Source organism: Rattus norvegicus, chromosome 4 (assembly GCF_036323735.1).
Source record: "Rattus norvegicus strain BN/NHsdMcwi chromosome 4, GRCr8, whole genome shotgun sequence".
Lineage (NCBI taxonomy): Eukaryota > Metazoa > Chordata > Mammalia > Rodentia > Muridae > Rattus > Rattus norvegicus.
In genome coordinates, this window is record NC_086022.1 from 125853555 (window position 1) to 125880935 (window position 27381).

General features: G+C 51.6%; 1 protein-coding gene across 6 annotated transcripts in view; it reads right to left on the reverse strand.

Annotated features, from left to right (window-relative positions):
• Positions 1-27381, reverse strand: part of Grip2 (glutamate receptor interacting protein 2) — an 85085-nt gene that overhangs the window by 24946 nt on the left and 32758 nt on the right. For 2 of the 6 annotated variants that reach the window (XR_005503145.2, XM_008763122.4), the window contains exons 1-4: positions 24715-27042; positions 1259-1339; positions 923-1058; positions 121-266 (exon numbers count right to left, since the gene is read on the reverse strand). Coding sequence is in view for 5 of the 6 variants with exons in the window: in XM_008763122.4 (XP_008761344.2) it covers positions 121-266; positions 923-1058; positions 1259-1339; positions 24715-24769 (418 nt within the window). In the remaining variant the exon portion in view is untranslated. Of the gene's footprint in view, positions 1-120; positions 267-922; positions 1059-1258; positions 1340-12352; positions 24660-24714; positions 27057-27381 lie in introns of those variants that run through there. The other 4 variants (XM_006236895.5, NM_138535.2, XM_017592425.3 and 1 more) reach the window with 4 other exon arrangements.

Below are 27381 nucleotides of genomic sequence, written 5' to 3' on the forward strand. Positions count from 1 at the left end.
CTAGACATCACCCACCCTGTCTAGGTGATCCCCAACCCCACCCCAGGCCCAGGCAGGGAGGCATCTGTGTCCCCCAATGCCTGAGGCAGTGGACAGAGTTCCCCGTCCAAGGGCACCCACCGGGCGGGGGCAGCTCATACTCCACCTCCAGCACCACGCGCTCGCCCACATTCTTCAGCAATGTGATGATCTCGTCATGTCGGAGCCGGGTCAGACGGATCCCATTCACTGAGCGGATATAGTCGCCCACATTCAGTAGATCGCTCCTACAGCAAGAGAGCCAGAGCCCAAGTTGGGTCAATGCTAGCCTCTGGGTAGCACCACCCTCCCCCAGGATCCTCAGAGACTCAGAGCGGTCCTTCCCTTGTCCAAGGCCACACAGCAAGGGGTGAGATAGCACCTGTCTAACCAAGGCTGAATATGACATCCAGAAGTCCTCAGCCTGTCCCACTATGCTGGCCTGGTGACAGCATCATGGTGACCATCCTGCACAAGCCCAATGGTGGCCCGCCCATTGCTCTGCTCTTGTTTTCTTCCCATAGTCCTCTGAAACTCTTCTGATCAGTTCATCTGGGCATTTAGGCTAACTTCCAGCCCTTGTCGTCTAGGGGGACCATCTAGGTCAGCATGTACAGAGTACTACCTTAGTTGGAAGCCCTGGAGGGCTCCCTGGAAGCAGTGGCTTCTGTGTTGCATGTGGAGGGCTGAATAGGAGTCTGCCAGGAAGGTGCCCTGGGGGCAGAGGGAATGACCTGGAAGGGTACATGGCCTTGCCTGGGTAGGGTGCTATGGCCACAGGGCAAGAAAAGGAAAGGGTATGGGCCTTGAATCAGCAGTTGTTAGAGGCCTCCCTGTAGGAGACATCAAGCTCCCTCACTCATCTGTCCCCTTCCAATGCCCATCTACTACCCACACCTTTTACCTGGCTGCAAGGCCCCCGGGTCTCAGGTTGGAGACTCTGGGCTTCCCGTCCTTGTCAGTCCCTCCTGAGATAGTCAGGCCCAGAGTGCTGCCCTCACGCTTGATCAGCTCCACCATGGTGATGCCCCGGAACTCCTCTGTGGGTAGACAGGAGGATGAGCAGATAAGTAAGTGTCCACTCTGGGGCCAAGACCAGGGAGGTTAGGGCAGGGAGGTCGGTCCCTCCACCAACAGTGACCGTACAGAGGGCACAGGGCCAGTCAATGGCAGTGCCTATACTTCATGAGTCACTGGAACCCTCAGGGCAGAGCTGAAGGCAAGGTACGATCCACCATACCTGGAATGCTCTGGCGGCGGCACACCAGGGCCCCATCAGTCCCCGCTGTGTCCTTTCCCCCCTTTGAGTAAGGCCCATCGTCTGTGGGAGAAAGGTAGAAATTGGAATCAGAAACTGGCCCAGGTCCCACTTTCATCTTCGTTCCACTGGGGGAGCTCTTCTACCTCATACTGTGCAACAGTTATATTTGGTATCCTGCAACGGTGTCCCAGGGCTCTCTTCAGGCTGAAGAAAGCTTGGATAAGGTTATCCCATGTAAGGGAGCTCCTCAGCCGATCTAAGGTCGAGCATCTGACATGCCTATGTCACGGTCCATATTGTTATCACGTGTGTTATTACCTGCGTTGGCTTTTATATGCTTGGCCCAGAGAGTGGCATTATGTGGAGGTGTGGCCTTGTTGGAGTAGGTGTGTTACTGTGGGCGTGGGCTTAAGACCCTCATCGTAGCTGCCTGGAAGTCAGTCTTCCACTAGCAGCCTTCAGATGAAGATGCAGAACTCTCAGCTCTGTCCGTACCATGCCTGCCTGGATGCTGCCACATTTCTGCCTTGGTGACACTGGACTGAACCTCTGAACCTGTAAGCCAGCCCCAATTAAATGCAGTTCTTTTTAAGACTTGCCTTGGTTATGGTGTCTGTTCGCAACAGTAAAACCCTAACTAAGACAGAAGTTGGTACCAGGGACTGGGGTATTGTTGAGATGGGCCTGAGCGGGCCAATCTAGTAGGCATATGGAAGGCAGTGTTGCTGAGGGTTATTTGAACTGTGTAGACCTGCTGGCCTGAGAGGTTTCAGTAGAGAAGAACTTTAATATGTGGCCGAGAGACTGTTCTTGTGATGTTTTGGTAAAGAACGTGGCTGCTGTTTGCCACTGTCTGAAGAAACTGCCTAGAGCTAAGGTAAAGAGATTTATATTAATTGCATGGATGAAGGAAGTCTCAAATAAAGCCCAGCAGAGACTTTGTCCTCTGGTTTAAGTCTGATGAAGAGCATTTGAAACAAATGTAGCAAGCTGAGAAAGAAAAAATACAAAGTATAAAGTTCGAGTATTAAAGGGACACCAGGAAGTGAAATGGAGCCGAATCCTGTGTTCAAGGATATTAAATTGAATTAAGGAAGTGGTGACCCACCCAGCTAAGTTCAGGTCCAGGCATAGTAGTACCTTTAATCCCAGGAGGCAAAGACAAGCAGATCTCTGAGTTCAAGGCCAGCCTAGAACAGAGCAAATTCTAGGTGAAGAAAAACTTAAATCTAGGCTTGGTGGACCACATCTTTAATCTCAGTTCTTAGAAGAAAGGCATGCAGATGTCTGAATTCAAAGTCAGTCTACGGAGCAAGTTCCAGGACAGTCAAGCTTAGGCAGTGAAGGAGTTGGGAAACAGAAAGGTAGTGATAATGTAATAGGACAAGGGGGCCATGTTCCAACTCCTACAAGCAGCAGAACTTGGCAGATTTTGCCATGTGGCTTGAGAGTCAAGAGGAGAAGGAGACTACGGGGACAATTGATGCTGGCTAGCTGGAGCTAAGAAATTAGTGGTGATTAAGAGACCAGCATCACTGAGGCGAAATCTTCTGTAAGTGTTTTCTTTTTCTTTTTTAAAGATTTAGTTATTTCATGTATATAAGTACACTGTCACTGTCTTCAGACACACCAGAAGAGGGCATTGGATCTCATTACAGATGGTTGTGAGACACCATGTGGTTGCTGGGAATTAAACTCAGGACCTCTGGAAAAACAGTCAATGCTCTTAACTGCTGAGCCATCTCTCCAACCCTGGGAAGTATTTTCTGAGAACACAAAGAAGCTGTGTTCCAGAGATAGCAAAGTTTGTATCAAGCAGCTGTACTTGGTAATGGGTAAGAATCACCCAAGTGGTACTGGTTTTGAAGGCATGAAGGCAGTCATGAAAGCTTGGCACTGTGAGAGGCCATGGAAGGCCATTGGTGAGGGTACAACCTCAATTGTAGCGGATGTCCCAGGACTGAAGGAGTCATGCAAAGGATTTGAGGCTTAGCACCATGAAGAGAGCCTATGAGAGGTTATTGGTGAAGCCCAGTTGTAACAGAAGATCCCATTGCATTGGCTATGCCAGTACCAGGGATGATCACCAAGAACAGCTGCAGCAGTGGAGTGGATCAACCTGAGCTTAGAGTGCTACAGAGGGCAGAGCTGAAGAGGTGACACCAGCCCCTTTGGAAGATCCCAAAAGATCATGTATGGATCCCAGACGTTTGAACAAGAAACTGTAACATTGAAGTTACCTTAGAGACTCTAAGATGTTCAAGATGCCAGAGCCATGGGCTATCTTCTGAGGAAAGTTGCTAACAGGGAGTGGAGCCCAGGAGAAAAAAGTTCGTGGCAGTCAACAAAGATAAAAAAGGATTTGGAGACCTGAAGACTGCTTTGCCATCAGACATGGAGATGCAGATTTGTGAGTTTGCCCAGCTGGCTTCCTGTCTTGCCTTGGGGATTACAATTAAGTGATTGGATGAATCTCAGAAGAGACTTTGAACTTTAGACTTTTAACATTGTTGAGACTGCTGTAGACTATGGGGGCTTTTGATGTTGTACTAAATGTAATTTTGCATTATGCTATGTTTAGGTATATCCCCCATAGACTCATGGGGGCCCGGGAATGGAATGTGATGGTTTGTAGATGCTTGACCCAGGGAGTCACACTAATAGAAGATGTGGTCCTGTCGGAGTAGGTGTGGCACTGTGGGTGTGGGCTATAAGACCCTCACCCTAGCTGCCTGGAAGTCAGTCTTCCACTAGCAGCCTTCAGATGAAGATGCAGAATTAAATGTTGTCCTTTATAAGACTTGCCTTGGTCATGGTGTCTGTTCACAGCAGTAAAACCATACTAAGACATTACCCAAACTATCCAGAAAGGAAGCTGAGGGTCAGAGAGGGAGACAGGGTCACACAGCTGGAGTTGGGGGTTGTGATCTAGATCAGAAACCCAGGCCTGTTGGCCCTGTCCCAGAATCTAGATGCATACCTGGTAAGGCAGGCCCTTACCATGGCTTTGTGACAGACCTGACCAGTGCATCCGTACGTGCGTGCGTGCATGTGTGTGTGTGTGTGTGTGTGTGTGTGTGTGTGTATGTGTGTGTGTGTGAATGCTTTACATATTATAAACCCCACTTATGTGTAAACTGGTGAACCTTCGCTTTACTGGGTGGAAAATCTCTTCCATTGCATCGTAAAGTAGTGTTTCCTCTCTCAGGAATCTTAGCAGATGGACTAGGGCCTGCTGCTCTCTTCCCAGATCCTCACCACCCCTCTCTCATTTCCTGTCTTGTTGTCTTCCTGGGATGTGTCTCATTGACACAGACATTTGTCTTTGAGGGATTTTTTAAAGAGTCACTGGAGCACAGTGTGGTGGCACAGGTCGTAACTCCAGCACTCCAGGAGCAGAAAGAGGTTAGGTGCCTAAGGTCATCCTCAACCCATAGTGACTTCAAGGCCAGCCTATCTGGTGAGACAACCATCAAAACAAAACCAAGAGACAAACCCCACCCCTGAGATTTTAAATACAAAGAGAATACAGTCGGCCCTCTGCTTCCACACCTGCAGATTTAACCATTTAAAAAAATGTTTGGAAAACAAATGCTCCTATATTGAACAAGCCCAGGCTCCCCCCAACCCCACTCCCCTTCCCTAAGCAACACAGGACAGCAGCTCTGACAAACACAGATGCTGTGTGCTGGGTGAGATGAGGTAGTTGTCCCTCGGTATACATCAGGATTCCTGAAGGACCCTGGGTCTGCAGATTCTCCAGTCACATTCATAAAACCGTGTATCATTTACACAGCTAGAACCTTCCAACCCAGAAGACTGAGTAGCACAAAAAGCAAGAGAAGACTCTTGTATATTTATACAGGCAGACTTTTTTCCTGATATTTTTGCTGTGTGGTTGGTTGACCCACAGCAGCAAGACAAGCAGTACAGAAAAACAACAGTCCCTGGAACACACACACAAACAAAACTGACACTGGTTTAGGACCCTGATCTAAACTCTGTGGCTTTTGCTATTTGCAGGCCCTGGAAGCATTTCTCTTTCAACACCTGGTCCAGCAGAACCTGCTTAGCCCAGAAGGTTGAATGGCTCAGTGGTCTGCACTGGCCCAGGAGAGCTGTGCCTTTCCCTGTCTGCTGACTGATGGCCCCTTCTGAAGTTGCAAGGATGTCCAGGTCACCCAATCTGTGGAGAAGCTACTGCCCCTCCCTTCCTGCGGGTCTCTTGCTTTAACTCCATTCAGAAACACTTGACAGATAAGGAGACTGAGACTCAGACTGGCAGTTTCAAGGTAGACTCTGTGCTCCCATCCCAAGTACCTCCTGACCAGGCAGGCTCTGTACCAGGCTCCTCCAAGCCTCATTGTTCTCAGCCCCTAGATGAGTCATTAAGCTGACAGGCTTCCTGTGCTGTCTAAGGAGGGGGCATCCTCCCCAGGTGCCAGGTGCACTTGCAGCCTCCTACCCCTCCCTCATCCTCTGGTCGATACCACACAGGCCTTCATCAGCCTCTTAAGGAAGACCAATTCAGAGCAGAAAGATCCACCCTTCTAAGTGGATTGTGCCTGTCATTCTACAGCTGTGTGGTATCTTCTTCCCCCTCAGGCCTTGGGGCTAGGGTCAGACAGAAGCCCTGGTCCCTCTGCAGATGGCAAAGGCCACATGCCTCATCCCAGCTAGGTTTTTCTATCCTAGGGATCAGCCTGGGCAAATCAGCCTGGGTCATGACAGCTTGAACTGCTGTTAGGGCTCAGTGAGCGTATCAACCCCATCTCTAATGATTTATTTGGGAAGGGGGAAGGGGTCTCTGTATTGCATGAAGGTTCACAGTACCCCTGGTCTCCATTTCCAGGCATTAATAGATCCTGGGATGGCCAGAAATTATTCCAGGAATTGTGAAGTGTTCCATGGGGGTGCCATGTCAGCCTCCACCAAGGACCACTCTTCTGTGAGCAGGGGTGAGCCTAGATAGGCCTGGCTAGGGTCAGGGCCACAGTTCAACCGAGACCCATGGAACCTTCATTATCTTTAGTCTAACCCATGTCTGGGTTCTCCATTAACTCTGCTAAGTGGTCAGGCCCCCTCTGCTTGCCAACGACAACAACAGCAACAACAACAACAACAGCAACAACAACAACAGCAACAACAACAACAACAACAGCAACAACAACAACAACAGCAACAACAACAACAGCAACAACAACAACAACAGCAACAACAACAACAACAGCAACAACAACAACAGCAACAGCAACAACAACAACAGCAACAACAACAACAACAGCAACAACAACAACAACAACAGCAACAACAACAACAACAACAGCAACAACAACAACAACAGCAACAACAACAACAACAGCAACAACAACAACAACAGCAACAAGCTGGTGAATTGCTAAATGGCTGCTAGTGAGCAGCATTTCAGGGTTCCTGGAGTGGGGTCCCCAGCAGCTCTGTGTTCACTCTCCTTCCCAGACCCATGCTCACAGCCGCTGTCGCCAACACCGGCAACACACCATTTAGTATAATGCCTCCCGTTACTGCTCCCTCGTACATCCTTCATTATCTCCAACAAGACACTTTGAGCTAATAAAATTAGAGAGGCTCAGTTCCATCAGCGATGTGGGCAGATGTCTCTAGGACGATTCTGAAATTGAAATGACGATTCTGATTCTGCAAATCAGATCCTGTCACCTAGGTTCCCTCCCTCTTGGCTCTCCTGGGGAGACTGGAGGTAAGCTTCAAGGTTTATGTGTCTGTGGAGAAGAGTGTGGGGGCCTGTGTTTGAAGGAAGCTGAAGACCAAGTTTGTGCAAACCAGAGCAGGGTCTCTCTTGAACGCAGCTCTGAATACCTAATGGGTTTAAGGTGGGTATTTGAACCTTGAAGATAAAATAGAAGAAACAGTGATCTGCAGACTGGGCATCCCCAAATGGTGCTTTCAGTAGCCAGACTTGGGCAAGCTAGCTGCTGAAGAAGGGAATCCCATTCCAACCTGTCTTTAAAGGTGACTGTCCCCCCTTTCTTCATTCCAACATTCAGATCTTGTCCACTGATGAATTTGGCCATGATAACTTCTATGAGGCAGCTAAGTCATGTGAATCTTCTAGTCTTAACATGGAGGGGCCCCAACTTTCTCCTTCATACAAATCCTGCCACCCTTGGGCTCTGGCTGCCAGCTGTGTAGTTCTAGGTTTTGATGAGGTGAGGTTGCAAACTAAGGTAATGGCACTGTGAATGGTGTCAGCAGTCAGTGACTGGGGAAATGGCTCAGTGGATAAAGTGCTTACCACACAATCCTGAGGACCTGAGTTCAGATCCCCAGAATCCACATAAAAAGCCAGGCGTGTGTACATGCATACATACACAGAGACCTGAACAAGGCAAGGCATTTCAAGTGGAGCCCAGAGGCCTCCATTGGAAGTCAGGAGGCCATACTGGCTGGGAGAGCTCCTGGATAAGAGGCTTTTCTATGCAATACCCCTTTACCCATATTTAGTCATATTCAAGAGTTACTCATGGTGATACGACTGTGATGGTTTGTATATGCTCAGCCCAGAGAGTGGCACTATTAGAGGATGTGGCCCTGTTTGGGTAGGTGTGGCCCTGTTGGAGTAGTTGTGTCACTGTGTGTGTAGGCTTTAAGAACCACATCCTAGCTGACTGGAAGCCAGTATTCTGATAGCAGCCTTCTGATGAATATGGTTAGATAGAACTCTCAGCTCCTCCTGTATCATACCTGCCTGGATGCTGCCATGGTCCCACCTTGATGATAATGGACTGAACCTCTGAACCTGTAAGCCAGTCCCAATTAAATGCTGTCTTTATAAGAGTTGCCTTGGTCATGGTTCACAGCAGTAAAACCCTAACTAGGACACTGCCTTTTCAAGGGGGACATCAGTGCACCCCTTCAAGGACAACCTTGTGATGGAAGAGACTGAGGCACATTCAAACCCAGAATCAAACCATGATTGGACCCTCCAACTGGCTGCATGCCCTGAGCCTCTACTCTCTACTGTAAAGTGGGGGTGTCTCCCTCACTGAGAGAACAGTAAGAAGTTAAGGGACCACTTTATTTATAGATGCCTCCATGTGGTTTGCCCCCCAGAATCCCCCCAGTAGGGAGCAGGCTCACTCTCTCCTGTCCTCTTCTATTTTTTTCTTTTCTTTTTTTTTTTTTTTTGAGAGGTGGGGGATGTTCTCAGACCCGGTAATTACATGCTTAGAGATGAAGGCTTTTCAAAAAACATCTTTCCCACCAATTTCAGCTGGAAACGTGCATAAAAAAACAGGGATATTTTTATCTGCATTTTTCTAGTCTCCTTCCAGCAATGGCCAATTATGAGCACTACTTCAGTCAGTCGGTGCTGTAGAAATTGCTTCAGAGGGAAAGTCACTTCCGGGGCCCATGGGGAGCCAGGGCACAGGACTGGACACCTGGTTCTGGCTGTTGCAACTAGGCGGTGGAGGTGTGAGGGGGTCCTTTTTCTTTTTTCTTAGGCAAAGCTTGCTGATCCGCCCTACATCTCTCTTCCTCTGCAGCCCCAGGGAGCTACTGAGCTGACAAAGGGAAAAGGAAGTTTGTTCCTTGCCAATCTGCTTTGCCAGGGTGCCGCCTAAATAGAGTGCCAGGAAAAGGACACAGGGGGTGGGGGCTGAGGGGTGCTGTAAACTCAGCCCAGGCCTGTCATCTGCATTGGAGGCACTTGAGCAAGCCAGAGAGGAAGGCCCCTTAGTGGGACCCCTGTGTTCCCATGACAGCTGAATTAAGGTCTCCACTCTCACCCCTCTGGATCTCACTTTCCAAATGCTCTGTGAAGACTCAGTGATAATTCCTGGAGAGTAGCATCTTAGCATCAGACCTCTGTCCAACCTTGATTTGACCCAACAGGCTATGGAACACACTGTTGGTAGGCAGAGGAAAGAATGAACTTTGGAGTAAGGCCAGCTTGACATGCTGATACATGGGTGGAGAAACTGAGACACAGAGAGGGTAAGTATTGCCTCATGGCAAAAAAATGGGATGGGCTTTGCACCTGGACTAGTTCTAAGAACTTCAACGTCATTACCACTCTTGCCTTCACAATAAGCCTGAGTCAGAAGTGCCACTGTCACCATCATGGGATAGATGGAGTAACCGAGGTACACGGAAGTGAAGGGAACCATAATAAGGACATTCAGCCCTGGATTCATTCAAGTTCAAGTCATCTGGCTTCCCAGGGCATCTGGTCCAGCCCTCTATAACCCCTCCCTCTGGACATAACACTTAATCCCTGGACCTCTCCATTCAAAGACGGACACAGTGACAGCCCTGTCCCTGCAGGGCTGGATCAGCACAGGGCTGAGCTATGGATGTGGGCTTTGGTCTCCATGGTCAAAAGGCCTCCAGGAAACCAGCTTCCCACGGGCAGAGGCACGGGATGGTAGCTAAGACAGCCACAGCATATTTTCAATGGCTTGAGCTGAGCAAACAGGAAGCCTCACCATTGCAATGCCAAGGTGAATAGAGAGACTGAGAATGGGCAACCCTACTGTGCTTGTCCTTGGCCAGTCTGCCACAAGCATCCACAAAAGCAAGTGGCTGTTCACTGAGAAGGAAGGGAGCAGTCAGTCTCATAGGGGTCTCTGTGGTGGGGACATAGCTGCTGCACTGCAGATCGACCTGGAACCAGGTGTCCCTGACCCTAGAGGGACACATCCTTCATGCCTAGCTCTGGTCCCTCCACCTACCAAGAGCACAAGAGAGCCCAAGCGAGGATGAAGGAACAATGGCCTAGGTAGGGAAAGACTCCTTGGAGCCCTGACTAGCATCACTCCTCCCTCTATCTGGAAGATTTCCCAGACACTCACAAACCTTCTCTCATCTCCTGCAGTAACCTGATGAAATGTCCCCCGGTCAGGGAGGCCACCCCAACACCTCCGGAACTCCCTACCACACTTTTCCCATTTGCTCCTCAGCACTCAACATTATCGAAAAGACTTCACTGCACTTAGGAGTGGAAGGGACAGGGCTTTGTAGCACTCTGTCAGCCCCTCGCTTTGGAACTCCATCCCCAGCTGTAGAAAAGGAGAATGGACATCAAAGAAGCATAATGAGTGGCCAGAGGCCAGGAACAGGAAGGGGTTGAGCCTGGGTGGAGCCCACCCCTCCCTGGTTCCAGAATACTGGCTGATCTCCAAGTGGGTGACCTCTAGAAATGGCTCCGATAAAGTCCCTGGGGAGGAGGGTGTCAACAGGGATCCCCTCGTCATGCATACGCTCTGCCTCAGTTGTCTTGAGCCAGTGTTCACCAAATCCTGGTAGCTCATGGTGACAAAGACATCTTTATGGTCAGGAGTCAGAGGACACACCCATCCTTCAGGCAGAGGTTTGAGGGTCGTGTGTGTATGCAGGAGTGGGGACCATGCTCAGCCACTTTACTCTGGGTCAGGCCTACTGTGTATGTTATCTTCTATCCCACACACCCTAGAGGCTCCCAGGAGAGAGCCTGGACAGTCCCAGGAAGGGATCTGAGGAAAGAATCACCCGGGTAGAGTTCATTCAGGCCAGAGAGAGCCAGGCTGCCTGCTCCACAGGCCTCAGTCCCACCCCACCCCACCCCACCCCACCCCACCCCTGCAGTCAGATATGTATGCAGTGACCACCTGTTGGCTCCCTTCCCCTGCTCTAGGAGAGGCCCTCCAACTAGGCCTGGCTAGTGAGCCACCCCATGGTTGGCTTAGCAATGGACATGGGATCCATGCTGAGCCCCGAGACTTATGAGAAAACTATTGTAGATAGATTCTCTGACACAAAGCTTGGAGAACAAGAAGACGGAACAGGATGGAGCAACGGGGAAGGAGGGAATGAGGAATACAGCACACACTTAGACCCTGTTGTTCCTGAGGCTCCAGTTCAGGACTTCTCTTTTTTTAAAAAAGGAGCCTCGGGATTGAAGTCAAGGAATGCTGATGCAGTGTGATCCTATGACCCAGGGAGGAAATTCTCAGGGGCTAGAGTGGAGAGGGGAATGGGGAAGCATCAGAGTAGAAACCGGAGAGCTCAGAAGAGGCCTTGAGAACTGGGCTCAGAAGCTGTAACCAGACTTTAGGCTTAGCCACTCCCTCCTGGGAACCTAGGGGTTGAGGCAGGTAAGGAGAACACCAGAACACAGGCCTCACTAGAGGTAGAGGCCCAGAGGCCGAGAGAACACCAGGACACAGGCTCTCCTAGGGGCAGAAGCCTGAAAGCCAGGAAGAGAATGGGGCGAAGGCTCAGCAAGCTTGGGTGTAAGAAAAGAAGCAAAGAGGGGCTGGGGATTTAGCTCAGTGGTAGAGCGCTTGCCTAGGAAGCGCAAGGCCCTGGGTTCGGTCCCCAGCTCCGAAAAAAAGAACCAAAAAAAAAAAAAAAGAAAAGAAGCAAAGAAATTCCAACATCCCCAACTCAAACTGTGTGACAGAGGAGTTGAAGGAGACCTGGGGGACTTGGTCCCTACCCTGGAAGCTGTAGAGAGGTGTGTAGAAGGTATTGAGAGCATTGCAAGGTGGTAACCTTTAAAGGCACAGAAAGCAGAGTGATCCACACTGTTGGAGGAGGTCAGGCTGGCCCAGCAGGCTGAAGTTAGGGAGACAGACAGACAGATAGACAGACAGAAGGATCACTATACTTGGCCCCATAGCTGCTCTCCAGTCCCAGATACTACCACAGCCACCTAGGAATGTGACAGCTTGGCCCCACCCCTCTACTGAGTTCCAGAGCCCAGGGCTCCGGAAACCTTCATCCACCCTGGCCTCAAGGAAAGTTCACTCCCAGTGGGTAGTCCCCTGCTCCCAACAACTGAAAGCTCTACTCCCCCAGCCAAGGCAGAAAGGGCAGCCTCCCTAGGTCACTGTCTGAACACCCTGTAACCTGTGCCTGGGGACAATCCTAGGAGACAGTCTTCCAGTGACAGGCCAGCTCCAGAGCAGAAATACAGTCCTCAGCACCTGACTGCTTGGAGATCCCAAGTCCTCTTTCTCACCAGACTTCCAGAGTGACAGCCCCATTCCCACCATCCAGGGCCCTCTCTGCAGCTGGTGTGGCTCCACGTACCTGCCTCTGCAGGGCTGTCCCGGCTCAGCCCACACAGCATGTCTGCTGTCTCTGCACTGCCCACAGCTCCAAGACACACACTAGGTTCCTCCCTCGCCCTCCCTCACCCTCCCCGGGGAGGGGCCTAGGAACTCCCTCCCACTGGCGGGGCATAGTCCACCCACTGCAGCCTGCTCTCTACTTAAAGGGGCCCAAAGCTTTCTTCACAGTGTCTCCAAGATCAGTATCTGAAGCCCCCTCGTCCAGGGGTATATGGCAGCACTCAGACTCTTAGAAGAGAATCCCAGGACCCTCCTCAGTCTCCTGGACACATGACTTTGATCCTAAAGTGCCCCAGGGCTTTGGCAAATGACTGTCTTCCCTGGGCCTCAGTTTTCACACCTAGAAAGGAGGACAGACCTTCCTAAACTTTACTCTTGTAAGGAAAGGATTTCCGCAGGATGGCATAGGATTCCAGTCATAAGCCTCAAAGTATAGCAGCAGCAGCAGCAGCAGCCCCTCTGGCCATGTGATTGCCCCCTAGGCACCTCTGCAGATGCTCACAGTCCCCCCAAGAATCCTGGCATTGATCCCTAACCCCCTTCTCTCTGCCTCACTTTTCTCTCTGGAAGGTGAGACTAAGAAATTAAGACTCTAACAGCCTACCATATACAGTGTCCACAAGTGTTACATGGGGACCGAGTATGTCAGACCACGAATCTTCTACATCTAAGCTTGATGGGCAGGAGCAGCTGGTCATGGGCTGGAGTCACAGCTGGCAAGCTGACCCTTGCATGCCACAGATGGGCCCCAGTCCTGCGCACTGATAGACCTCCTTCATTCAGGGCTCAGAACCATCCAGGCAGATCCTAATGCAGCCCTAGGACCCCTCCAGATGGGGCAGGTGCCCCTAATACATTGTTCCCACCCCATCCCATTCTCCCGGGGCTAAACATAGGAACTGAGAAGAAAGGCAGAGGGTTAGTGACACAAGGCACCCAACAGTGGCCATCAACAACCTGTGTAAGTGCACAGTGCACCCGTGCGCCCAGCTGAATGCAGCAGAGATTTAGATTCAGGGTCTTTGCTCTCCGGGAATTCTCAGCAGCCCAGCCACTGTGAAAGTTAGATTACACTCACAGACTACTCCAGACGAGCTTCAGATAACCCCATGTCTTCATCTATCTACAGGCTCGAGTTCCTGCCCTGCTTTCACTCCCCAAGAGACCTTCCTTGTCAGGTAACCTTGAGTAGGGAGGGAGGGATGGCGGGTATGGTGGGAGTGGGGTCTAAGCACTAGACAAGTTCCCTGGGACAGCGTTGAGGTCCAGGCCAAAGATCTAGGAGCGTGGTACAGCCATGGGAGAGGTCGTGAGGCCGGATCTCATCTGAAAGAGTCAGACCAAGCAGAGAGGGCACGGGGTCCGTGGGGCCCTGTGCCTAGAAATGGCAAGGCAGGTCTGGCTATGACATGGACCTTCCCCAGGGTACAGAGGGGCTCCCTGAGCATCCCAACTCCACATCCATGGGGAGGAAGTCACACAGAGGTCCTCTAGCAAAGCCTCCCCCATTTGTAGACAGTAGCAAAAGATACACAGGTCTCTGGAGTGACGTCTGCTCTTTAAGAAAACATTTGTTCTCCTGACAGATGCACCTCGAGAGCCGTTCTGATTGGCAGTGGGACGCTCAGCTGGAGCTCTTCAGCTCTTCACTGTTCCTTTGGAATTTACTTTTGTGGCTTGGAAAGGTCATTCCATGGATTAGGGGGAGAGCCGTCTGCATGGCATTACTCTGAGAACCTGTTGTGCTGGGCACTGGGGGGGGGGGCAGAGACAAAACAGATAGGAAAGGAAACAGGCTCTGCTTCTGCCCTACCCCAGCCACCCCACCAGACATTTTTATATCATTTTATGCATGTGTATGTGAGGAAATTACTGTTGGTCAACCTTGGATCAAAGAGGGTCCAAATGTGAATTCTGACACAGAAAGGCTAAGCAACTTCCCCAAGGACAATCAGTTGATCTGGGGCAGGGGGAGGGAGGGGTCTGAAGTCTCTGACCATCAGGAGTTCAAGGGCTCATAAAGAAGTCTGGGGGTGCAGAGGAGGCTACCTGGAGAAAAGTAGGAAGTGGCTTTTGAGCCTCATTTTGAAGGATAAGTAGAAAGGAGAAAGCAGCTACCATGTGACTCTGTGGGCCAAGTTCTGAGAGATGAGGGAGAGCCTGTAAATGGAGCCAGATGAAGTCTGAGAGGTCTCATTCCTCCAAGGCCTGAGAGCTGTCGTTCATACCACCACTGGGGACTTGCTGCAAATGTGGCCTCTGGGGCCAAACCTCTCTGTTAACAAATGCTTCTGAGGTCTGTTTGCCTTCATCCTGCAGGCAATGGGGAGCCACAGATGGTTGTAGGGAAAGACCATGAGGAATCTTTGCCAGGACCTCAGGCATCATGAAATGCTGCTGAGGCAGTCCACCTGGGAGCCAAGTACAGGCCAAGCCGCTCCTGGGACCTGCTCCAGTGACCACCCCTCTAGTCCAATGCTGCCAGCCTCGGGGAGGCAGAGGAAAGGGAGACAGATTGTAGGGTATACGCAGTGGCTGGGAGCCAGGCTTGCTGTAGTTCCCAAAGATAGCATCTGACTTATCTGTGCTCTGACACGCTGGAAGCACGTGAGGGTAGCCTTGGGTGGGGGTGGCTGGACCACCGAGCTGGCAGGCACTTAAGTCAGAGATGCAGCATCTCCACACCCAGAGGCCATATGCCAGAGGACGGTTTGCTCATTCAGCTTCTCTGGCCTCAGGTTCCCAGGGAGTCACATGGTAGCACAAAGCACTCATCTCAAAGTCTTGGAATACCATCAGGCATGATGAATCTGGAGCAGGGGCTCCTCACAGGCCTCCTGGCCCGGCAGGTAGGATGCTCCCTGGTGTTCTCATGTTGATAGAATCCCAGGGTCCCCAGAGACCCAGGGGTCATGACCTCAGTAGCCAGCAGTGTGTGGGTTCTGGGACAGAAGCCTGGGTACTGGATTATGATTTCCCCAGTCTTAGGACTACACTATTATCCCACCCCCTACACACACCCATCAGCTGCCTACCTTGGACTCTGGGGTCCAGCACAGTGAGGCCAACCAGCCTCTTTGTACAAGCCTTTGGCTCAAGTATTTCATTCCTTTGCTGACAACAGAGACACCTGTACTAATGGCCAGAGAAAGCACCCATCTGTCACCCACCTGCCGAGTGCCTCCCACCAAGACTGTGACATGGACTAGCTGCTCTGCCTCAGGATGGTTAAGCCTTGTCACCTACAAACTGGGAGTGGCCCCAGATGTCACACTCCAAGAGGGAGGGTGGGACCTTGGAAGAGCTTTTCAGACAGTCCTGCTGTGGCTGTGACTGGCTCCCTCAGCCTGCAGGGCTGGCTCCAGACTCCTCCTTCCTCCTCATAGGCACCCTAGACCTGAAGGTGGGATGCTCCTAGTGCTCTCTTGCTGATGGACTCCCAGGGTCCCCAATTCCCACAGAGACCCAGGGGCTGTGACTACAGTAGTCAGCAGACCACCAACTCTGTGATGGAAACCTGGGATCAAGAGGGGCCTGAAAGGCCCCTCCAGCACTGAGCTATGCCCTTCCTCCCACAATCCAGGGCTGAGTCCACTGTGACACGAGCAAGCTGTGTACCCATACCCTCCAGGCCCCTCAAGTGACAAGCGGAAATTAAGTCTGGCGGGGAGGAAGGCAGAGATGGCAATAGAGAATTGTGAGATAAACCCTTTATTGTGTGGGCTTTAGTGGCTTTCTCCTCCTCCCTCCCCAAGCGGGGGCAGCGGACCCTGGCCCAGGGCCTCTGCATCACTCCTGATAAACACTTCCAGAAGGTGGGGGCTCTGGGAAAAGGGAAGGTTAGCCTGCCATTCTACCTGCCACAGGGGAAGAGAGCTGAGACCAGATTCCTCTGGTCTATCTGGTTATGTTGTACTATTCAAGATATACACATCCCCCCAACCCCTGTGGTCCTCAAGGACCCACCTGATCCTGGAACTAGGCATAGCAGAACATGGGGTAGGGTCACTGGCTCAGGGTTTCAAGAGAGCACAACATGGCAACCAGTATATAAGGACCATAGAGAAGAAGGTTCCAGAAGATTCAGAAAAGCCACAGCCAGCCCAAGCAGAATGGGAGTTACTCATGACTTCCTCCATCCAGGCCCTTCTGTGGAAGCCCCAAGTGGGGACAGAGAACCAGGGTCACAGTGAATCCCACATCTTCTTTTCCTCAGGACTAAGAGGTGAGTCAAGGCTGGAAGCCAGGCCCTCTGTCGGTAGCACTAACCTGTCCAGAGTACCTGGAACACACAGAAGTGCTCCTAACATCCCGTAGCTCAGGACTGTGGACAGGAGGATGTTCTTCAGAGGGTGGCACACCTGCGGTACCTAAGGAGTCCCTGGTGACCAGGGAGGTCCGGTACCATAAGCTGGAGCCTGGCTGTGGGAGAGGCCGCTTCCACAGGTTCCCCCTCCCATAGGCTCCATGCCTCCTCATGTCAGTAATTACCTCTCTCCCGGAGGAAGAAGACAACAGTACAGCCAAGCAGGGTGCTTCTCTAAACCTCAGACTCTTCCTTTAAAACAGAGGATGCTGTCTGTGCCTGCTTTTGTGAAGTTTGGTTGAGATGTTCAGGATGTTGGCTATATGAAGGTGGTCGGTATGGGTTTGAACATCCACAGTCCTATCTCACTGTAGTTTATCTTCTGCTCAGGACTTTCACTAAGCACCTAGTACCTCACTCATAACATTTACGAAAGTACCTCACTCAACATTCACTAAGCACCTAGTACCTCATGCAGAGGACATTTACTAAGCATTTAGTACTGGCCAGAAACTAAGCTGGATGGATCTGCTGTTTCTGCAATGAGGGGTGCAGACAGACCTCACCCTTCCAGAGCTCCCCAACTAAGAGACGTACCAGAGAGGAATCAAGAAAATACATATTTAAGGTTGTGTTGGACACATGAGTGATGCTGGGTTCACAGTGAGGCAGTGTTCACAGGAATAACATGCCACCCTGTGTTACAGCCTGTACAGACCCCTAGAGGGTAAGACATCTGCCTGCGCCTCCTGGAATCTGGCTCTGGGAGTCTCCTGTGATGACTGCAGAGTGAGGCTCTGCATACCCTGAAGGGATCGGACAAGGCCATGGAGTCGGGCAGCCTGCCCTGTACAGACAAGAGGTTGAGCTGCCTCAAGAGCATGTGTGGTCCAAGTGGAGGGACCTTCTCACACACACACACACACACACACACACACACACACACTCACACACTCACACACACTCATACACACAGTCACACATACACACACACACACTCACACACACTCATACACACAGTCACACATATACACACACACTCATACACACAGTCACACACACACACACACACACACACACACACACACATGCACGCACGCACACCACCTTGGAACCTGGGGTAAAATATGAACTAAGTAGCCTTCTCCAGTGGTGTGTTACAAGCTCTCCTCTCTGGACACTGGGCAGCCATACAAGAGTATATAGAGAAAGGTCAGTTAAGGGTCTGAGACAATAACTAAGTGGACAATCTCTGGAGAGCCAGTGCAGACTTCAGCTGACATCTGTCAAACCACCTCCCCCATTCTCCAGCTCTTGGGGATCTTTCTGTCCCAGTAGAACTTGGGGCCCTTTGCTACCTTTCCAAACAAAAGTGAAAATGTGAATCATGTCAACACGAAAGAGATCTTGGGCCAGTAGTGGAGGGACCTGGGTCTGAGGTCCAATTATAACTCACTAGGGACCTACTGTGTGCTGCAAGCAGACCACACATTGGAGCATCAGCATCTTTCTCAGGAGGAGCCACATCCAGGGGATCATAGATGATGCAAACCCACAGAGGTGAGGGGGCACTCCCGGCAGTGAGGACCTAGCACAAAGTGTGGGGGGTTTCCAGAATGTCTAAGGGAAGCCCTCAGCAGCATTGCTGGATCTCAGGTCAGTAGCAGGCAATGGGTGTGAGGCAAAGGGCACTGAGAGGGTCATTCCTGGCACCATGTTACGTAGGTAACACAGGGGGACAGGCTCCAGAGGCCACTCAGTTGGAAGGATGGGAGCAGTTGCTTAGCAAAATGGCACTTGGGCATCTGCATTCCAAATATGGCTGCCAGTGTCAGAGAGCAAAGAGTGTGCACGAGGTGCCTTAGGGGAAAGCACTTGCATCAGGGTCAGCCAGAATCCTGCCTCCCACTCCTGCATCAAGCATCTCCCTCTGTTCAAGTGCAAATGCCCTAAATAGAATACAGGGGCCAGCATTTATTGAGCACCTATTGGATATGCCACACCACATGTACAGTGAGTGTCTCATGGATTTTTTTTTTATAAGAACCTCATGAGGTGGGTACTGCTGCTAGCATTTACACAAGAGGAGAAACTGAGACCCAGAATGGGAAAGGGATGTGGCCAGCATGCATAGCTCGACTGGCTCACAATCAGAATTGAGTGCTTCCTTCTTGGATCCTCTTTGACACACATTCCTCTGCCTAGAATGTTCTTCATATTCCCATCCTCACTCCAGCTTCCACCTGTTCCTCCTAGAGGCCAACCCCGACTACATTAGCCGGTTCCTGCTTTCCAGCCTTCCTTCCACTCCCTGGCCCTGTCCTTCCCTCTCGGTGGGAGATCCTTCACTGCCCCAGGTCTTGAGGCTACATACAGGAAGAGGCAGACAAGTGCCACTGAGTGACTAAGATCTAAACAATTAAGCCTCCAATCCCAGAATCACTGTCGTTCAAGACTTTCCACCCCATCAACAGAGAGCTCACTGCCCCTGAGCAGCCTGTCTTGCACTGGAACATCTAGTGGGTGAGGGGTACTCTTGAATCCTCACCGGAACCAATGTGGCCTCTGAGCCTGGCAGCAAGAGCCCAAACTCTGAGGTGGATGTGGTTTGACTTAGTCCCTGTGTGTGGCTAGACCGGATAGTCTCCGCTCACCTGTCATTATGAGACCTCCCCCTGGGGAATTCCCCATCATCAGGGATGAGGGAACAAGCCAGAGCATTGACCGATACCCCATCTCTATACATCCTCTATCACCAGTGCTTAGTGGTACATACAAGGGGAAACTGAGGCTGGGACAATGGAAACACAAGTTTGCACCACTGAATGACCACACCTGCTGCCTGGCTTCTGCCAGTTTCTGCATATGTCAGACTGCACCTCACATTCTATGGTATCTTCTCTGCCTCCACGACACTGGAATGACAGCCCCATTTGACAGACAAGGGAATAGGCCTGGAAGGACCTTAACTCTGCCGGTTTGATGTGCATGAGATCCCTAAGGGGCTTCACTGGACCAGCGTGATCCTATCTGATTTTGTGTCCTCTTGGTGGACTTGAACATTGAAAGAGAGCTGATGATGGCTGGTGGCTGCTATGTAAGGGTGTGAAGGGACCATCAGGGAGTCAGCCTTCACATCCATGTCGAACAGTCTCCCTGAAGGAGTTGGAAGGCAGAGGCCTTGTTGGAACCACTGTCTGAGGCAGGGGTTGGAGCCTGGGACTTCTGGATCATTCTAGATGCCTGACAGGCAAGGGTCCCACACTCCAGCAATGGCTCACCAGGAATGTCATGGAGGGGTTCATACCTGGATGACCTCCTCCGCCACCTCCCTCATTCTATCACTTTGAGAAAACTCAGATTTCAGAGTGCCTGTCCCAGTACTCTCTGCCCTGTGTTTCCATACAACTCTGCTGTCCTGTCCCCTAGGAAGTTTACCTAGCCTCCTAAGGTCTTCCTGATGGCTGAATGCTCAACCTTTCTCCACCCAGCTACTCCCAGAAGAGCTCTCTGGCAAGGCAAGTGGCAAAGAGTAGAGAACATTCTGGAGGTTTCCGGAGGCTCTGAATTTAATCTAGACACCCCCACCTCTGACTAGTTGGATGTCTTTGAGTAGAAACTACCCTTCCAATGTAAAACAGGGTGCACATGTGGGACAGGAAAGAAGGGGGACCTGTGGCCTGTGGGACAGCTTCAGCTCGGTGGCAGTCTGGGGCCCCTTCATTTCTATCCCCAAATTAAACCCCTCCAGTGACTTGCAGCTGCCTCCATGCCTCAAACACACCCATCCTGTAAAGGACAGGGACCTTGTTCAAGGTCGTCCCTTAAGGATTCCAGCTGCCCCAGTTGTGTAGCAATGGGAACTGGCTGGCTCTGTGCCGCCCTGTCCGCCCACCTGCCCACATCTGCTCTGAGTCACTGATACCTCGGCCAAAACAGGAATGTGGGGGCTACAGAGACAAGGTTAGCCCAAGGACACCATGTGGGTAAATTGTGGTGGTGGCAAGGAGCTCTTATTTCTAAGAGGACAGGAGCAGGACACAGAAGGGAAACTGAGACCAGAAAGAGTGGGATTGCCCAAGGACCTACAAGGAGTTGGGGACGGGTCTGCCCAGGCCTCCTGACTGATGGATGTTCTTTCCGCCCTGTCAGACCTGCAGTGAAGGAGGCAGGGCCAGCAGTCTTCACAATTATCTGGGCAATTAAAGAAGGCAGATGGTCCTGCTGGACTGAGCATTCAAGCTGACAAATGCAGACAGCACGGGGCATTAGCTGACGAGATCAGCACAGGTTCCAGTGACAGGGATGTAAGCAAGGCAGATAGGCAGGGGCACATTTCACCCAGTGTGTGCCAGATGAGGGAGGACTATGGGAGACTCTGCCCTCTCTATGCCTCTTGTGCACAGCAGGCCCTAAGCTCCAGCCAAGTCTGTACTCCACAAAACAGACACAGACAGGAGCGTGCGTGGCAGAGGCAGTGGCTAGGCACGGTCGGTATTGTAAGAAGCTTCAGAGCCGATCAAGGCTGCCAAGGTCCCCTGGGCAGAACTCCAGAACGAAGAGAATCTCGGGGATGCCAGAAAGGTCAGCACATGTGTGAGGATGTGAGAGGAGACATCACAGAAAGGAGGACTCTGCTCCCAGTAGAACAGGAAACAAACTGACCATTGAGGAACCCAATACCCTGGCGAGATGTTTGGGCTGCATAGTTAGTTATCTTGCCTAGGCAGACGCAGACTCTGTTATTTCCTATACATCTGGGTTTTGAAAGTCTTTTCTTCTTTCAGCCTCAGTTTCCCCAGGTGCAATGTGGGCAATTTATATCATAGCTCCCAGGCCCTCGAGGAGTACAAGAATGTCCTTGTTATGTACCGAGCGTGCTATGTGACAAATAGCAAGAACACAGAACAAGGCAGAGCTACAAACCAGCCCCCAGGACTCTGCAATCCCGGAACAATCCCAGGATGAATTTATCCCTTGGTGCAGTCCCTAAGACACCCGGTGCTCTAGACCTGGAGGAGGGCAGAAGCCCAGGAGAGAGGCCAGTGGATGAGCGTTGGAAGGAAGAACATTGCTTGAGATGGGGTCAGAACTGAGCCTTGTACTGCTATGGGAGGTAGGGCTGTATAAGAAATGCTGGGAGCCAGCGGTGGTGGCCAGGGTGAGTCCTGGGGAGATTCTCAGGGAGCCTCCTTCCCTGGGGGTGGGAGGGAGGAAGAAGTCACCATGATGTGTGGACACAGCCAGAGGGGAGGATGAGGATGTCTATTCTGACCTGTGCTGTGCCCTTAAGATTTAGGGAAGTACCAGGTACACAATGGGTGCTCGATAAATTTTGAATGAGACAGGGCAGCATCCCCTGTGTCAGCATCAATTGATTTTGTGCCCTGCAGCCCTGTTTGCTGTCCCTTGTTACTTATCTAGCAAATTCCTACTCTGAGAGTCCTACCTAGTCTTCTCAAAATCATTGATTCCTTCTCCCAGCATTAACCGGACTCCTGTATACTTGACAAATATGGCATGGGTTTCCTGTGGTCACCCAGCCTGTGACCCCCCACTTTCATACCATCAAAGGATGAGGCACTTGAAGGTCTTATTTGAAAAAGAGGAGAAACAGGACGATCTATTGAACACGTGGGTTGGAATGCTAGTGACATGACTCAGTAGGTCGAGAGCCTTGCCAACAAGCCTGACAGGAGTTAGATTCCCGGGGCACACGGATTCCTGCAAGCTGCACTCTGGCCTCCCCGCATACACTATGGTGCGTGTGAGCACACACACTAAATAATATGTAAAACATATAACAGTAAAACAAGACCTTGGGCTGGAGGTGAGGAAACATGGCCCCAGACATTAAAATAAAACCTTGAAGGACTGGAGAGAGGAATCAGTAGTCAAGAGCATGTTCTGCTCCTGTAGGGGGAAACAAAGGACCCAGGTTTGGTTCCCAGAATTACCAGATGACTGACTCATAACCACCTGTAATTCCAGTCAGAGGAATACAACGCCCCCTTCTGGTCTTTGTGAGCACCTGCTTGCACACAATACATAAACACATAAAATAGATAAATAAATCTTAAAAATATAAAACCTTGAATATCAAGCTAGGGGAACTTCCTGCTTCTCACCAAGGCCTCAGGACTCCTCCCTTGAGCAATAGCTCCATGCAGTGGTGTGTGGCTGTGCAGCTTCCAGAGAGGACCTCTAATGTCAGAGGCCAGGCCACACACCTTCTTCATGTAGGTCCTCAGCCAAGAGGGTCCTCAGCCCTCAGAGAAGAATCCAGGCCTTTTTACTTTGTTTGCCATTTCTCCACGAGGAGCTCAGCATTCAATGGCATGGCTGCTGTGGGGTGGAGGTATAATGTGCAACAGGGTTCGGAGAGGCCTGAAGAGGACAGGAGGATATAGCTCACATCTCAAGAGCCTCGTATGTGCAGGGCCCAGCCCCAGACTCTAAGTTGCAATCTGATGTGGATGGCTTTTCTTGGTCTGCCCTCTATAGTGGAAAAACTGAGGTCTGACAGCTGTCATAGTCACACAGAGAGTGACAGTCAGGGGTGAGATTTGAACCCAGGTCTGCCTGAGAAGACCGAAACACTTCCTTGGTGTCCAAAAAGCACAGCCATAGCCTTTCTCCAGATCTCAGGGTCTTCCACTGAGAGCAGCCCTAAGATATGATCAACCATAGCATCACCACAGACAGCATCACCTCAGGACTCATGGATCTGAACAACAGCTTTGAGGAGGCAGACTTCTGGGGGCACAGCAGAGAGTTCCTGGGTAACCCTGTTCCCAATACCTCTGACCCTCATAGACCTCCAGAGACCAGCTGCTTACAGACCAGAAAGGGTCCTGGAGCCCTCTGCTGCCCTATGGACCCTTAGGCCCCTTCCGGGGAGTAGCCCCACTTCATACAGGTTCTTCAAATGCTAATAAAATGGTCATCAAATACTCATCTGTGGGTCAGCTGTGTGTCCTTGGGCAAGTTCCTTAACTTCTCTGGACCTCCTTTTTCTGCTATATAACCAAGGCAAGAGTGGACTGGTGCTGAGGAATGCAGTGGGGACTGTAAGGAAAGGCCTTTCGACACACCCTGGTATTGAACCAAAGGTCTTTGTTGTTAACAGTCTGGGAATTCTTAGTTCTCAGCCTGAAGCAGAGGACCATGAATCCCTACCATTCTTAACTCTTGTATATATGTGGAGAACAGAGGGCCGACACAGGTGACATTTGGAGTCACACAGATTCTGGGGCTTAACACCCAGAGCACTGCAACCTGTCCACACCTGAGGCCCCTCTTCTTCTCCAGGGGCTGGACCTGTGCCAGGCATGGGACCAGTGTCAACTCAGAGTCAATTCAGTTTGGATGAGAGCCAGGCCCAGGTTTCACCTTCAGCCCTCAGTCCCCAGTCTGCACCAGAGGTGTGTGAATGTGTGCAAGCACGTACACACACACACACACACACACACACACACACACACACACACACACACTGCCTGTTCCAACCACAACACAGCCCCATAGTCTGAATAAGGAGGAAAGGAAAGCCTTTTAGGGACACGTCCCATGAGGGGTGCTGAGGGGTGGGGACAAGAAGCTCAGAAAAGTAAGACACAGAAAGACATTGAAAGGGACCCTTGGACAAAGACAGGAAGGGTGGGAGAGGGCAGGTGTGAGCGAATAGGAGAAAGGTGTGGGAGAGACACAAGGACAGCCATTTGGGTAGGGAGGAGTACCAGGAGTACCCCGAGGGGACCAGACAAAGAGAGATGGGGCGGAGAGAGAGGAAGATACTCAGAACACAGGGAGACGGAGCCCAGAGAAGAATGCAGAGAAATGGGCAACTGACAAGTGCCAAGGGAAGAGACCCAGATTCTAAGTCCCAGGAGGGATGTCACAGAGACACCTCAAGCACCCGGACAAAAACAGGCTGGGAGAAAGCGGGGACCAAGGGTAGAGAGGGAGCCTCCCCAGTGGCTCCTCCAGCACCCACAGCAGCCTCTGCTCCGTACCTTTGGGCCGCCGCCTCACCACGCCCAGCCGCCACTTGAGTGACACCGCCAACATCACTCTTGCCCGCCGGCAGGTCCCAGACCCGGAGCCCTGCAACCTCCCTGCAGCCGCCCCGCAGCCTCGGAGCCGGGAGCTGGCGCCTCTGCGCTGCGCCCCAGCCGCCTGACTGGTGGAGGCTGGGCGCTCCTGGCCTCCTCCCTTCCCGAGTTGCTAAAATAGATAATCCTCCCCAGAGCCGGCAGCAAGGCCCTTCCTCCACTGCAAGCGGGGCGCCAGAGCAGATCTATCTTCCCAGGTTCTGGCATGGAGAACCTATATTCAGCAACCCAATCCTCTATCTCCTATTCCCGCCAAAAGTGCCGCCTAGCCCACCCCAGCTTCTGCTCAGCTCATCAGCCTCCACACCTCTTCTGCCAGCTGTTGGGTCTCTCCATCTAAAACTGCTCTGTGAAACTTCTCTGCCCGAGACCTAGTGCTTGGCCCTTGGATACCCATTCTAGCTAGCTAGCTGCTAGAAGGGCTGGCCTGCTGTGCCATGGCACAGACCATTGACAACATGTCCCAAGGCCCAGTGGGTACCCGGACTGATGGGGCAGGAGTTCACAGAGCCAAGTGTGTGAAAGAAGTTTTGTAAACACATCCCATTTCCCTTCCTATTGGCTGGGCAGGCAGTATTATCATTAGGGAGACGGTAGCACAGGATCAGCTACTTGCTTAGGGTCAAAGCAGCGGGCATGTGTTGGACAGGGATCCCTACCCTCTCCCCTAAGGTGACTGCTTGGGCTCCCTCCTCAGTTCTTAAACCTCTAAGACCCTAGGATGGGTCTGGGCCCAGACCACACTCTCAGGAGCCCAGGAGACTGCTCTGGAGTCAGGGCTGCAGGAGAACTCTGCTTCCGTCAGCAATGCTGTGGCCTTGATTCAGGAAGCATGAGGTTTACCCTGACACTCTGCAGCAGTCCTCCTGCCAGGCCTGGGCACCCAGTCTGCCCAAGTGCTGCTGCAATCTTGCCGAGACAGAGTGGATGGAGCAGAGGGCATTGTGGGGAAAATAGAGCAGGCCATGAATGAGAGGCCTGGGAGGAAGGGTCCCAGAGGTCTCTCAGGAGACTGACTCCTAACGGGTTTTCTGGGTTCTTCCTGGCTTAAGATTTCCTTGGCGAATCTTCCACACTAAGCTTCAACTAGAAGCAGGCTCTGAGCTGATCGTCTCTGGGAGGGGATTCCTGTTGGGGAGCAGGATTTCTCTGTGTAGCCCCCGCTGTCCTGGAACTTGCTCTGTAGACCAGGCTGGCCTTGAACTCACTGAGATCTGCCTGCCTTGGCCTCCTAAGTGCTGGGACCAAAGTCGTGTGTCACCGCTGACCAGCAGTTGGCCTTGGGAAAGAGGAGCAGGAGCACCTGAAAGGTGTGTGGCTGGGGGTTGTGTGGGGGTGGGACGAGGCGCTGGGTCCTTATCCAACTCTGTGGAAGATTTGGTTCTTCCATCCAAGGGGTGTGTGCTGTGGAACCCTAGGCAGGGACACTCCCAGGAAACTAAAGGTGGGCACTTGAACAAGATTGCTTGGCTATCCCCATCACCACCTTTCTTGTACTCCTCTACGGACCGAAGAGTCTCGGACAACAAGGCTGTGACTCAGCCATGCTAACAGGAAGGGGAGAGATAAGAGAACACAAGCCTTTGGGGATGAGCATCTGAGTTCAAACCAACTCATCTTAGGGGGGAGGGCAGGGCTCTGCTCTGACCCTAAGCAAGCGGCTCAGCTGACCCCGTGCCTCAGTCTCCCCAGGGATAACGCTGCCTCCCAGCCAATAGGAAGGACAATGAGACACGTGTACTGAGCTTTATTCAGATACCTAGCCCTTGTGGACTCCTGCTCCATCAATCCAGGGACCCTCTGGGTCTGATTTTCCACTTAACTAAGACTTAATCCTTGCCTCTGAAGGGAGCTGCAGTAGCAGTGTGTACAAGTGAGTCTGCCATACAGGAACACAATAGCCAATAAGTGGCAGCTATTAGCGTGATTCTTCTATATGGAGCCCATCCCTAACCAAACCAAAATGAAAGTCCGGGCAGGAAAATTGGGAGCCTAATGCCTCTCACAACCTATCTCATTTAAACTTCACAGGGCACCAGGATGGTCCAATGAGCCTTCCCCAGGAAACTGAGGCTCAGAGAGGTAAAGTACTACACCAGGGTTACACAGCATGCAAGTGTCAGAACAAGGTCCCAGATCTTAGCCATAATTCTAGGCCAACTGCTGGGCAGTGGTGGCAATTCTAGGCCAACTGCTGGGCAGTGGTGGCACACGCCTTTGATCCCAGCACTTGGGAGACCAAGACAGGCAGATCTCAATGAGTTCAAGGCCAGCCTGGTCTACAGAGCAAGTTCCAGGACAGTCAGGGCTACACAGAGAAACCCTGTCTTAACCCCCCCCCCCAAAAAAAACCAAACTAGGCCAACTAACTGCCACAACTGGGGCAAATAAGTGGCCTCTGTAAAAGCCCTACTGTGTGACATTTGTCCTGCCATCTCAATGCAGACACAAGAGACTGCTTCTTACAGGGATTATGCGAAGAACTATCAGGTAACAAAGCTGGGATCAGAGCCCAGGGAAGGAAGTCTGGCCAAGGACCAGGCCACCCCCTACCCCCATTGTTCCCTG